This window comes from Lotus japonicus, chromosome 6 (assembly GCF_012489685.1).
Source record: "Lotus japonicus ecotype B-129 chromosome 6, LjGifu_v1.2".
Lineage (NCBI taxonomy): Eukaryota > Viridiplantae > Streptophyta > Magnoliopsida > Fabales > Fabaceae > Lotus > Lotus japonicus.
In genome coordinates, this window is record NC_080046.1 from 55,923,858 (window position 1) to 55,938,313 (window position 14,456).

The window sequence follows — 14,456 nt, forward strand, 5'->3', positions numbered from 1 at the left end:
AAATGATGTAACTTATGCAACTACATAAAAGACATTAACCTTTAGCATTATTATGTTTGTAACCACTAAGCATTAATATGCTTGTAACCCCTAAGAAATGCAGAAAGACACTTAAACAAAATGTAACCAACAATTGCAAATTAACATTTCATTTAACACCCCCCTCTTAATTTGTAATCATCATAGCATCCTTGAATTTCTGAAGCTTCTCAAAAGACACCGGTTTGGTAAGGATATCTGCAGGTTGTTCTTCGGTATTAATAAAATCCAGGTAAATTTTCTTCTTTAGCACCATGTCACGAGTGTAATTGTGACGCAACTCAATGTGCTTTGACCTTTCATGAAAAACAGGGTTCTTTGACATTGCTATTGCAGATTGGTTGTCACAAAAGATATGAGTAGGATCTTCAATCATTTGCTGCAAGTCACACAAAATTCTTCTTAGCCAAATAGCCTCACTGGTGGCTTCATTTGCTGATATAAATTCAGCTTCAGCTGATGATAAAGCAATTGAGTTTTGCTTTTTAGAACTCGATGAGATAGGCTTAGAGCCGAGACAAAAAAACATAGGCTGATGTGCTCTTTCGGTCATCAAGACTTCCGGCCGAATCACTATCTGTATATCCAACAAGCTTGTTGTCTTCTTCTTTCACATATTTGATCCCAAGCTTCTTAGTTCTTCGAAGTTAGCGAAGAATCCTCTTGGCTGCTGCAAAATGAAGCTTACTTGGTTCATTCATAAATCTAGAAACCAAACTAACTGAATGCACTATATTTGGCCTTGTATTAGTGAGATAAACTAAGGAACCAACAAGACTTCTATAGATTTTGAGATCTGATTTTTATGCACCATCATCCAGCTGAAGTTTCTCATTCGAGGCCATGAGAGTTGGAGCTGGATTAGAATTCTCCATTCTGAATTTTTTAAGCATGTCTGAAACATACTTCTCTTGAGTGATAAAGATCTCCCATTTTGATTGCTTCACTTGGATTCCACCATGTTAGATCATTGCCTCCTTAAAAGAGTCCACCATGTTAGCATTGGTCCCTGCATAAATCAAGTCATCAACATAGAGACAAACCATTAAAAAATCTTCTCCATTTTTCTTCACATAAATAGATGGTTCAGATGGACTTCTCATGAATCAACTTCGCAATAAATAAGCATCAATTTTGCAATTTCATGCTCTTGGCACTTGTTTGAGGTCATAAAGTGCTTTCTTCAATTTGTAAACCTTTCCTTCTCCCCCCTTGCTTCAAAACCTTGAGGTTGTATCTGAAAAGAAACTGGTTGAGAAGATTCTTCGGAGTCTTCCTAAAAAATTTGAACACATTATTGTTGTTATTGAAGAAACAAAAGATCTCTCAAAGCTCACTCAATATGAGCTTATGGGGTCTTTAGAGGCTCATGAACAAAGAGTGAACAAATACAACAACCAGACTCTGGTACCAAACTTGTTGGAGCAGTGGAAGTATTGTAGTGGAAAATATAAGAGAATTACTTGAACTTTTTATTTTTCTGATTTTCTTGATGAGAGAACTTATAATGTTTCTCTATTTTTTTTTTTGAAAGTAGTTTCTCTATTAATACTAGTGAATAGAGAAGACAAAATGATGTAACTTATGCAACTACATAAAAGACATTAACCTTTAGCATTATTATGTTTGTAACCACTAAGCATTAATATGCTTGTAACCCCTAAGAAATGCATAAAGACACTTAAACAAACTGTAATCAACAATTAGAAATTAACTTATCATTTAACACGTATTTGGGTTTATTGTTGAAGATTGGTTTATGGGTTTGGTGATGAATTTAATTTGGATTTTGGGATGAAAATTGATATTTGAGTTTTGTGTTACATATGGGTTTAATGTGAAATTTGACACAATTACGGTAGTTATTGTTATGTTGAAGAGGATCAACGAGGGTTGAAATGGAATTTTTTTTAGCGCATTTCAGCTACTACAAGTCAACAATTGTTGTGATGGTTAAAACTTAAAAGGCAACTAGTAAGTAGCCCGTGCAATGCACGGGTGATTTTAAGATTAAAAAATTCAATAAAGGGTTTTAATTATTGTGTAGTGGTTTAATATTTTATTGTATGTTTAACTTGAAATTTAGTACAATAAGATTTTAAAATTTTCACTATTTAGATTATTAACATTTAATTATCATTTTAGGTTATAAGTGGTACATGTTTGATTTTCTTTAGCAAGATCTCGAGTTCAATGTGTAGTTCTTTCAATGAAATATAATAAATATAGTGAATATTGATGGCATGTTGTAGCAGTTTTCAATGTGTAGTTCTTTCAATGAGATGAAATGAGAAACTGAAACTTTCTTTGACACACTACTACAGCCTACTTTTATACAAAATAAGTATACAAAGTTAATTTAAACATAGATAAATTCAAAAAAAAAACATAGATACTTCAAAGTCTGCAATGTTCCATCTATAGGAGCAGCACGAAGATATCAATGGGAGCATTGGATTAGCTAGTAACTTTCAATTTATTAAGAGAAATGTGCTAACTTAGTGTTAGACAATTCAAGTTTAAAAAGTCAAGCGTTAAAGAAAGTTCAATTGGGATCAAATCAACTTATCAAAAACTTCAATCCAACTTATCGTGTATTAAGGAAATGAGATCCTGTAAAAGTTGTATATTTTTTAAATAAATGAAGAAGTATATAATCAGACTTGAGCTAACAAATAAACAGAAAAAAAAAGGCAATACAACAAATCAGGAACAATATAATCAAAACTGATACCAAGCACAAAATATAAAAAAAAATCCCCTTAATTTTGAGCCTTCAAATTTCAGCTTGAGAACAAATCAACTATGCTAAAAACCTTATCAATGGAAGAAATAGTTGTACAGTCAACCACATTTTCGCTTTAAATTGTATCCCAATAAGCATCAAAGATAGATTGCTTATTCAATTCTTCCACATCTCCAAGTTCTTAACTCATTCATTGGTTGAAACTATCAATCTTCTTTAGACCTCTTGTGTGACATTGCCACCTAACAGAGCCGTCTTAAGAGTAAGAGCCGTGTCCTCTATTCCATACACGAGAGGTAGCTAATTCATTTGCATATTGAGAGATACCTAAGGAGAAAAAAGAAAAAACAGGATGAGCAAAAGTGAGCCAAGGTAAGGATTAGATAAAGCAGTTTAATAACACTTCTTTTGAAACTAAAAATTTGTAAAATTGAAATTGTGATAAAATAGAGAACAACACTTTTCTCCAAGGCAGTGTATAGCATTTTTCATATAACCAAGGCTTCAAATCAGTCTAATTATTTCATTCCAAAGTATGCTGAAGTTTGCACCACCAAGAAAATGACATCAGCCAGAAATAATCAAAATGTAGATACAAATAAATGAACAATGGATATTCTGTGTGTATCACAAGTGCATATAAACATGTAAGTCTTTATCTTGAGAACAAACACAAAATAAGAGGCAGTAAAATTTCACGGTTTGCCTATCTTAGACACATCAACCAACTTATAACTAAGAAAATTAAAGAGAATCTTTTTTTACCAAATCTTTCAAATTGCAATTAAATAACAGAAAAAAAGTATATGTTTGAACCTTGCCATAACAGAATGGAAGAATTAAAGTAGCAAAAAGGACTTAACTTCATCCACCAACAATTAAACATTCCAAACAATACCAAGCATTCATTCTCTAGAATCAGCAGAAAAAACATGGATTAAAATTCAAAAATTTCACATAAAATACAGCCATAGCAACCAGTAAAAAGAAAAACCAACAATGAACATTCCAGCCAGACAGCCATACCCAATTAAGGAAAGACACATTAGTATGCATCAGATCAAACTATAGCTACAATACATTCACACCTTTTGTCATATTAATCTATGCCATAAACAGCAAGCATTGAACTTTTACATCTTAAAGAAATTAATACATATTTCTGCCTGACTGCCATAATTGAAACATTTTGTTAAGATGCTCAAGGCCATCATTTGTTCCAGAAGGTTCAATCAAGAAATCTATTGAATCCAATCCTAAAAATTGCAACTAATAAAAATCAAGTCAATAGTAAAGACAATTGACACACAACTCAATATCACAGTAATTGTATGTAGTTATCTCATATAAGTTTAGTCATAGTACTAAACTCTCGTGAAATCATGTTGGCAAACATGATTTTTTAAAGTAAAAAAAGTTTGAGCTATAAACAATGTCCGGGCAGAATTGAAGAGAGATAATTAATATTTTACAGAAAAGATTAGGTGGAAATTTGTGAATAGGGTGTGTTTTTTTGAGTGCCTCACTTTTGAGAATGAGGTCTAAAAAATATTAGATAACAGGGTAGATACCACAGAAGCACTGGTTCTATCTCACAATTTGTATTCAGATCTGAAAAGCCATCCAAGATAATGGTGCATTTAGACCTCATCCAGATATAAACTTTATCAGAAGCAAATTTCAAATTAAAAAAAAAAAAATTGAATTGTCACTCACCTTGACTTTAATTCTTTTTGCAGTCTAATCTCATTGATCATGAAGCTCGATTAACACAAGCTATTACTCACCTGAAATACCAGATGAATGGTTAAGAATTGTTTCAAACAAAAAGGTTCAACAAAGTCATTATCTCATTTTCAACGTCATTCATAAGAAATTTAGTATACATACTTGCCTTCACCTCTATTTTCATAGTATCAATTGGAATTGGGTATAAATCTCTATCAATAACAACAACTCCATGTGTCCCCTTGTAATAGCACCCTCCGTAGATCTCATCAGAAACATTGAAATAATATAAACTCCTGAAACATACAGAAACACATGGACTGAGGACAGAGCTTGGAACTACAGAGAAGTGAGTTCTCATATTAAAATAGGACCATTGAGAAGAACAAATACACCAAGAAAACATACCTGATCGACGGAACCATTGAGAATATGTTTGAACCCTAATCACGAAATCCCCATTTTTGAGTGATGATTCAGGGATTTGATTCGGGAAAGTGAAATTGATGAGTAAAATGAGGGATTTCAACATGAGAGAGTGAGAGAGTTGAGGAAAGTAACAAACAGAGTCTTGAATCAGAGGAAAACCAACAACAGCCTAGCCTTAGCGCGTGATAAACACGTCTTCAAGAAATAAGAGAGAGAATGAGTATTTGTTATTAAAAAGCTGACGTGGAATTTCCTGATAGAGTGTGTGTGGTTTGAGTGTCTCACTCTCCAGAGTCAGAGTGAGGTCTCAAAATTATTAGATAACAGGGTGGATAAATGAAATACAATTAGGCGGTTTAAATTGCCATCCTAGATTATATTTTTTTTTTTTGAAATCGCCATCCTAGAATATACTATAGAATAAATTTGAACAATATGATGAATTTCTCTAAGATATGTCATTATCATTTTGAAAATTGGAGAAAGAAATATAGACGCGCGGATCAATTTTCTGCCAACAACATGATGTTCAAAAAAAAAAATATCTGCCAACAACAAATAAATGTTGACTATACATTTTTTTATAAGAAAAAAATGTTAATTTTCCTATGTAACAAAAAAAAAAAGCAAAAAATGTTGACTATACATACACATTATTTTCTAATCCTCGTACAAACATATTTTTACAACTAAATTTTCATGCTTTTTACATATACTTTATTTAAAAATAGCAACGATGGGGAGAAAACATGATTAGAAAAAAGAATTAGAATACCAATCAAATGTAATGAAAGACTTCCGCATAAATTAACCAAATTCGTTGTAGTGTTTGAAAGCTCTCCTTCTTCATCTATAAATCAATATGAAATAGTGACTGATCCTAGCTGACTTTTGCTTATACTCATTGCATAACATAGAAATATATGGAATTGTCTATTTGTCTTCTTTAAAACTTAAATGGTGAATTGTCTATTTGTCTTCTTTAAAACTTAAATGGTATATCAGTTTTAGAAGGAGTTACTTTCAAAAAAAGTTTTAGAAGGAGTTATATCCAACCTGGGGATAAAATCTTTTTCCCCAAGTATTATTTATGTAACAACCACTGCTCCAATAACATTTGGTGCATTATTGGTGATAATGAGTCGAGTACGTACCATTACAAAGACATTTTTTGCATTATCAATATTATATCTAAGACGCATATTTGGTATTCTTAAAATTATGAAAAATATACTTAAAGCATATGAAATTTTATTTCTATAGTTGTTTTAACTTGAAAGTATTTTTTTGTATAATATTACTCCCCATTGGACCATTTAATTTAAACATAAACAAATGTTGACTATGAATACACATATTATTTTCTAATCCTCGTACAAACATATTTTCCCAATTCATTTTTCAGGCTTTTAAATATACTTTACTTTAAAATTATGATAAAAGTTCTGAAATTATATCAGGTTTTAGGTTTTTATATTTAGATTTGGATTTTTTTTAAATTATATATGATTCAAATATATATTGTTGTTAACTTTTTTTCGTCTTTTGACAAAAAAAAAATTGTTGTTAAAATTTATTACTGTTGGTGGCAAATTATTAGAATTTATAACTTATATGATTTTTTTTGAAAGATATATGATTTCTAAGTAGCCTTAATTTATAAGGGCTTGTCTACATAAAAGAAATTAATTTTATGTTATTTAAATTAAAGCTTTAAGGATTGTCAAATTTACTTCTATAGATGTTATATATAATTTTATTTTATTTCATTTCTCTTCTTTTGTTTTGTTAATTTAACAAATTGTTTTCCCTTCTAATATAAAATAATCAGTGTTTAAATTCATGGATTCCTTAAAAAATATATGGATGGTTCATAGGATCGGAAGTGGATATTCTCTTTATGTTCCATTGCTATATATGTTATGCATGCAGTAGCAGATAAGTTGCATTAGCTGCATTGGCTCACCAATCTGCTAATTTTAATCAGATTTGGATCACACTCCTGATTTAATGTTCTTATTCATTTGCTTTCAGTAGATACTAGATAGTGCAGTGCTAGGCTTTACTCTCCTTTGTTTTCCTTTCCTGTACAAAAAAAAATATTCATGGATGGTTCAATGCTTATCTGATTTCTATAAATTTGGTATGACGTCCAATACTTAAATGCTCATAAATGAATAAATGTCATTGTTATTATATCTGGATTGTCATTTGGTTTAATCAATGTTTTTGGTATGACGTCCAACACTTTAATGTCCATAAATGTTGAATTTTAATTATACTTAAAGAAAACGTCCAACGTATACATTTTTCTTTAAAAAGATAGTATATTGTTATTATGATAATATATTGCATTTACCAAAAATTGCACTCCCTCAATTTCAAAATAATATTTTTTTACACACTTTCAAAATAATTATTGAGAACGAGAAAAAACACACACATATTAAGAAATGCAATTAATATTATTAATTATTATTTTTATTTTTTATTTTTTATTTTATCCTTTAAAGTGTACTTTAATTTCTTTTTTATTTTTTAAAGGGACATTATATGAAAAAATATTAATTATTACTTTTTGGAATTGTAGACAACTGTTTTTTTCTCAAAATAGACAATTATTTTTGAAATAGAGGGATTATTTGAGGTGTCTATTAATTATTTCTTAATTAATGGCCATAAATATTGCCATTGTAGTATTTATGTACTATATCAGTTGAATTCAAAAATTAAAATGATGTATCACTACACTAAATTTTTGTTCTCAAGAAAATGTATTTAAATATATTGATAATCAGTTATCTACTACTTAATACGAACAATTGGATGTACCGGAGGATTAATCATTCTTGTGGCCAGATATGTAATTACCCTGACTTCACACAATATCAGCTTATGACTAACTAACAGAGAGATCTACTCTGCAAATCAAATCTCTCTCCACTATAAAGTATAAACCTCTCTTCCATTTCCATGGCACAAGCCCCACCAAATCCAATTCATCATCAATCTCTCAGCAGCATGGCCCCTCCCAAGACCAACGAAAACGACATTGAAATTGAATCCACTGATCATGAAAGCAGAGCATTTCAATCACTTCCAAATCCCCCATTATCCATGGCCAACAACAAAAAGCACCTGAAAGAAGAAGATCAAAAGTCCTTCACTAACAAGAGGTACATACCCCTTTTGATCATCAATTACCTAATGCTCTTTGTTGGTTCCCTCTCTGGTAGTTTGCTATCCAAGTACTATTTCATCCACAAAGGTTCAAGCAAATGGGTCTCAACTTGGGTCCAATGTGCAGGCTTTCCCCTTCTAATCATCCCAATTTTTCTCCTTTATCCTCTCAATTTAACCAAGAGAAAACCCTTCACTGATTTCACCCCAAGGTTGTTAACTCTATCAATTTTTGTTGGTTTCATGTTAGGGGTTAACAATCTTTTAATCTCATGGGGGGTTGCATATCTCCCTGTCTCAACCTCAAGCCTTCTGTTATCATCTCAGCTTGTTTTCAACCTCATCCTCTCTGCCATCATTGTGAAACACAAAATCACATTTTCTAATCTCAACACTGTGATCCTTCTCACTTTAAGCTCCATCATCCTTGCATTGAATTCCAGCAATGAAAAACCAGAGGGGGTCACTAGAAAAAATTACTTTGTTGGATTCTTCTGCACCATTGGTGCAGGGTTGCTGTTTTCTCTGTATTTGCCAGTGGCGGAGAAGATTTACAAGAAGGTTTACTGCTATGAAATGGTGATTGAAATGCAGCTTGTGATGGAGATTGCAGCAACAGCATTGGCTACATTGGGAATGGCAATTGATGGTGGATTTTCTCAGATGAAGGAAGAGGGACAGAGATTGTTTGATAAAGGGCCCAGAGTTTACATTGTGACTGTGATGGCTAATGTGGTGGCATGGCAACTCTGTTTCATGGGAACTGCAGGGATGGTGTTTATGACATCTTCGTTAACCGGAGGGATTTGTGCAACGGCATTGTTGTCCATGAATGTGTTGGGAGGGGTTGTTGTTTACAGAGATGCTTTTGGGGGTCTTAAGGCTGTGTCAACTGTTCTGTGCATTTGGGGATTCTGTTCTTATGTTTTTGGATTGTATGTTAAGATGGTGAAGGAGAAAGCTAGAATGATGAGGAACAATAGTACTGGTTCATCCATGGAGTTGATCACTATTGAGAATCATGGTGGGAGTACTCATTGAACTAAGTGTGCATGTTTGGATACACAATCGGTATGGCCAAAATCATTAGTGAACTATTATTAAAGTTAAGAAAAATTGCTTATATCCGCTTCTGACTTTAGCTGTAATTTTACTGTGTATTTAAAGATGGATTATTTAGAATTGGATAAGATTATATATTGCAGTGAAGTTGTTGAGTTTGCATGATGGTGTAATTAATCAATTAGTGGCAATTAGACTCAGAAAAATTACTTGAGTTATTGTTTTCAATGTTAACATTTGCCTAATTGTATCTCTATTGAGTCAAATAGTTGGTTATCATTGAAAATAAGAGATATGCTAACTAAACTAACCTTCTTTTTTTAAGATTTTTGGCGAGGAGATGATGCTCGAGTTCAAGACAATAAAAAAATGTCATTGTTTGATATAAAAGACTTATGTTTATCTTATTAGAGGAAGATAAGTAAGGGCTCAAACCTAATTTGTTAGATACAATCTCAGATCATGTTCTACTAAATTAAATCCTTGAGGTTACCTAACAACACTAACTCTAATACTCTCTTTTCATACTAATTTTTCATTGTATTGAATTCATGTGAGGTTGATTGAATTACATGTATCTCACTCCTAATTTGATGTAACTCACATGAAATTTGAATTATAATTAACAAAGAGATTATTCAAATCAAAGTGTTAAAGTAGGTGTTTTTAACCCTTCTCATGAAATAATGCTTCAATTATTACTCCTTGCTAATCATCTTAATGCTTGCAATGTACCGTGAACCAGACAGTTGGTAACTTTGCTATCACTAATTCCAAGCAGGTAATTAAGTTGACCTTGTGTTAGGTACAACTTTTTATCTACACCTCTTTTTATCACAAGAAATCTGTTCTTATACTTATAGTTAGCTGGGAGCTTAAATTGATTCACGTATAATACGTGCTGAACCTTTGTCAAGAGTTCTCTGCAAGAGAATAATTGCTCAGATTTTTTTACCCAATTGAAGAACAAATCATTAACACTTTATTCCGGTTAAATAATTAAATTCGTAATTTTTGCAATTGTTTTTACTTCAAATTCAAATTTTTATCCTGTTTTTTTATATCTGCGCTCTCATACCCAGGTATTAACTGCAGTCTGCAGATACATGAACTAGGATAGTGCATGTCCTCCCAAAGTAGACATTGAATTATACCACATGTGGACTTTTTTCTTCTGATGTCAACATGTAAACCCACGTGTCTTTTATGCATAAATGTAGGTTCGAAAATATATGAAATTTATTACTCATTTGATATGAACATAAAAATAATTCAAGCTAAGCTCAGCTACGGTGTAAACCATTCATGACACATACGTTTGTAACGATTTAGGGCCGCTATAAAATGTGTTCTATCAAGCTTTCTACTTAAACCGCCACAAAATAGGTATCTTTACACCTTTTAGTGGTTCATGTTTTAGTGCTCATATGAAAATTATAGAATTTTTTTAATGAGACAGACCCCACCTACAACTTAGCTACTCAATTCTACTTTTTTTTTCTTTAAGTTTAGTGCATAAGAGTGTCTTGCAATTTTCTACTTCATTTCTCATCTCGTTGTTGGATATAAGAAGAATACTTTGTTTGGGATGTGACGTCGGCCATTAGATTCTTTTGGTATTTTTGATGTTGGCGCATGGGTCTCTTGTTTTTCTAGCGAGTGGTATCAGATTTGATAGTTGACGTAGCCATGGTGATGCCGTCTTATATCAAAAGTTTACCTAACGACGTGATCAAGCGACGTGTCCTGTTGACGCGGTAGGGTTAACTACGACGCAAGGGTCAATGGCTTCCGCTGAAGAGGAACATCATAATATGCTGATGACTTACACTTGATAAGAAAAATGTTGAGAATTCAAATGTGATCATCATTAGAGTCTTATATTGCTTAAATTAAAATGAGGCAAAGACTTTATAATATGTGACTCATATATCTAATGACTAAGATTTTAATTAAGTAACGATGTGACATCAAATTCTCTTATTTTATTTTCTTGACCCATAAGCTCGCTTAGTCTCTTCAACACACTCTACTACGAAGAACATTCTAGAATTCAAGTCCTACTATGTTTGGTTGGAGGAATGGGAAATGAGAAAGAAAGAAAACACGAAAATTGAGGAATGAATTTGAACTAATGTTAAAACCGAATTCATTCATCGATTTTCGTGTTTTTTTTTTTCATTTTCTCTTCCATTCCCTCCAACCAAACAAAACATACCAACTTTGTTTACACTTTGTTTGATTTGGAGGGAAAAGAATGGGAAGAAAAGAAAACATAAAAATCAATGAATGAATTTGGACTAAGGTGTAGTCCAATTTCATTTCCCGAATTATGTGTTTTTTTTTTTCCTTCACCTTTCTTTCATCCAAACCAAACAAAAATTAAAGTCTCATATTTGGTCTTCCCTTACTCGAATAAAACTGTTTGATTAAGTGATTCAAAAATGCTAATCAGATAATGACAAAGTAATTATTCAGGTAAAAACATGTTAGATTAATAATAAGAACTCAAAAAAAAAATTACACATTTTCTTCTGATGTTTATCCTAAAACATTAATTTTAGGTAACAATAAAGTCATAGTCAGTAGTCAGTATTCACTGCAGAATTTAACTTTCCAATGTGGTCAACAGAGATTTCAATACACTTTGCACACGTAAGAGTTTCATCAAATCCAACTTCAATTACAAAGATGACAGATGCTTCTCATTGAGGCTGACAAGTAACCAAGGAAAGTAACACAACAACCTGAAACTGATCGGTTTAAGATTACACCGAACCACTCTCATCTCTGCTCTCTTTTCAATCTCTCTCAAGTCTCATCCATAGAGCTTACATCACTGGCCCCCACCACATCATCATCATCATCATCAATCTCTCAGCATGATGAAGAATAACCATGGTGACATTGAATCCTTTGATCAAGAAGGTGGAGAGGAAGCACATCTTGATCCACCATCAATGCACCTCCATGAAAAAGATGAAAAGTCCATCAAGAACAAGAGGTACATGCTCCTTTTAGTGATCAATTACATTTCTCTCTTTGTGGGCTCTGTTTCTTCAAGTTTGCTCTCCAAATACTACTTCATCCACAAAGGTTCTAGCAGATGGGTCTCAACTTGGGTCCAATCTGCAGGCTTTCCTCTCTTAATCATCCCAATTTATCTCCCTTATCTCCTGAAATTCAACCAGAGAAAACCCTTCTCTGATTTCAACAAAAAGATGCTAACATTATCAATCTCAATTGGTGTCATGTTAGGATTCAACAACCTTCTATTCTCTTGGGGAAACTCATATCTCCCTGTTTCAACCTCTGCCCTTTTGCTATCCACCCAACTAGTTTTCACTCTTATTCTCTCTGCCATCATGGTGAATCAAAAAATCACATTCTTAAACCTTAACTGTGTGATTCTTCTCACCTTAGGCTCTGTCCTTCTAGCATTAGATTCCAGTCATAATGTGAAACCAAATGAGGTAACAAAAAAGGAGTATTTTGTTGGGTTCATTTGCACAATTGGTGCAGGGTTGTTGTTTGCTCTGTATTTACCAGTGATGGAGAAGATTTACAAGGAGGTGCATTGTTATGAGATGGTGATGGAAATGCAGCTTGTGATGGAGATTACAGCAACAGCATTGGCCACATTGGGAATGGCATTTAATGGTGGATTTTCTCAGATGAAAGAAGAGGGACATAGAGTGTTTGATAAGGGGAACTCTGTTTACTGGGTGAGTGTGGTGGCTAATGTGGTTACATGGCAGTTTTGCTTCATGGGGGCTGCAGGGATGGTGTTCCTGACATCTGCGTTGACCGGAGGGATATGCACGACGGCGTTGATATCGATGAATGTGTTCGGAGGGGTGGTGGTGTTCAGAGAAGGGTTTAGTGGTGTGAAGGGTGTGTCCACTGTTCTGTGCTTGTGGGGGTTCTGCTCTTATGTTTATGGCATGTATGTTAAGATGGTGCTGCAACAGAGAGATCAAGTGAGGAAGAACATGAATGGGTTGTCATCCACTGAAATGATCCATATCGTTAATCATCCAGTTACTACTGAAATGTATTAGTCATTTCACTCATTCATATGAAGTAGCCAAAGCTGATGATGTAAACAACAATTACAGTTTATGATTATGATTGACTTTAGTAAAGATAAGTTTGTATTAACACCTCTATATCACCTTCACATCCACCTGATATAGAAATAAAGAAATGAGAGAAATGAGAGACAAATATGAGACATGTGAGGTGATGCAATAGATAGGAAAAATGGAATAATGTTTCATTCACTTGGAGATGAAATGAAAAGAGATAAGAAGAAAAGGAAAATTAAGGGAGAGAAAGTATGAGATGTGGTAGATGATAAAATGAGAGAGATGGAAATGAAAATAGGTGGAAATGAAGTGTTTTGAAAATGAGGTGTGTATATAACTATATATCATTGTTGGGAAAAATGAGTGGAAAATAGTTCAAAGAGAAAGAGGAGTGTGAAAGAATTAAAACTCATAAGATGATACTAGAACATAAGATACAACTTATACTTAGTTTGTATATCTTATTTTTACCATATATCGCATCAATTACTCATCTCTTTTTTTAATATCTCACTAAGATGTATGCACTCTGCCAATGTGTACAATTCATTTTCCTATTGATATGATACGAAATTATTTTCCCGGTATGTGGTGGTCTCCTTCTTTGCTGAAGGAGGGAGTGTTCTATTTGACATTTCTACACACTCCTTTAGATGTGTCAGCTCCTTCGCCCTCGGGTGTGGGTTCTTTCTGCGAGTGTTTTACTAGAGTGAAGAAGTTGTGCCTTTTTGAAAATGTCTTGGTTTTTTAATACAACAACAGTGACTTAAAAGTTATTCGCGGGGTGAGGAAAAAACTTAGGGTGATGTTCACTTCTTAGCATTTTGGTGGTGTTGGTTTGAGTTCTTGTTTTCTGGCATTTTTTAGCCTTTTTGTGTGCAAGTTTTGTAGGTATTTTTTGATTGAGTTTTGGTGTTGTTGGTAATTTTTTGTTTATGCTATTTGCAGGTTGGGTTTGCCTTCCTTTTTTTTTTTCTTGAGAAAGGTTTATCATTTTTTTTTGATGATATATCCGTTTTTTTTTTCTTGAGAAAGATTTATCAGATTTTTAGATGATATATAATTAAAAAGAAATGAGGGTAACAAAAATCAAAATTCCTTACCTGAACCAAAAATTGAAAGGAGGATAAATACTTAAAATTAGACAGAAACTGAAAAAATTGAAGTGTATCTGCCATGTAACA

General features: G+C 32.9%; 2 protein-coding genes and 1 long non-coding RNA gene across 4 annotated transcripts; 2 read left to right on the plus strand and 1 right to left on the minus strand.

Moving 5' to 3' along the window:
- Positions 1-2,750: 2,750 nt before the first annotated feature.
- LOC130726880 (uncharacterized) lies at positions 2,751-5,118 on the minus strand. 2 transcript variants are annotated; one of them, XR_009015036.1, is made up of 4 exons: positions 4,922-5,118; positions 4,686-4,809; positions 4,502-4,572; positions 2,751-3,112 (listed from the first exon to the last, which is right to left on the minus strand). It is a non-coding gene; the product is annotated as an uncharacterized LOC130726880 (long non-coding RNA). The 2 variants fall into 2 exon arrangements; XR_009015035.1 differs by having other exon boundaries at positions 4,676-4,809.
- A 2,661-nt stretch (positions 5,119-7,779) lies between these two features.
- On the plus strand, positions 7,780-9,375 carry LOC130724263 (probable purine permease 4). The gene has a single exon (XM_057575457.1). The coding sequence runs from the start codon at positions 7,916-7,918 to the stop codon at positions 9,161-9,163; it is 1,248 nt and encodes a 415-aa protein (XP_057431440.1). The 5' UTR covers positions 7,780-7,915; the 3' UTR covers positions 9,164-9,375.
- Positions 9,376-12,007: 2,632 nt separating this feature from the next.
- On the plus strand, positions 12,008-13,336 carry LOC130724590 (probable purine permease 4). Its single transcript, XM_057575862.1, has one exon. It carries the CDS (start codon positions 12,067-12,069, stop codon positions 13,243-13,245), a length of 1,179 nt encoding a protein of 392 aa, XP_057431845.1. The 5' UTR covers positions 12,008-12,066; the 3' UTR covers positions 13,246-13,336.
- The last annotated feature ends 1,120 nt before the right edge of the window (positions 13,337-14,456 follow it).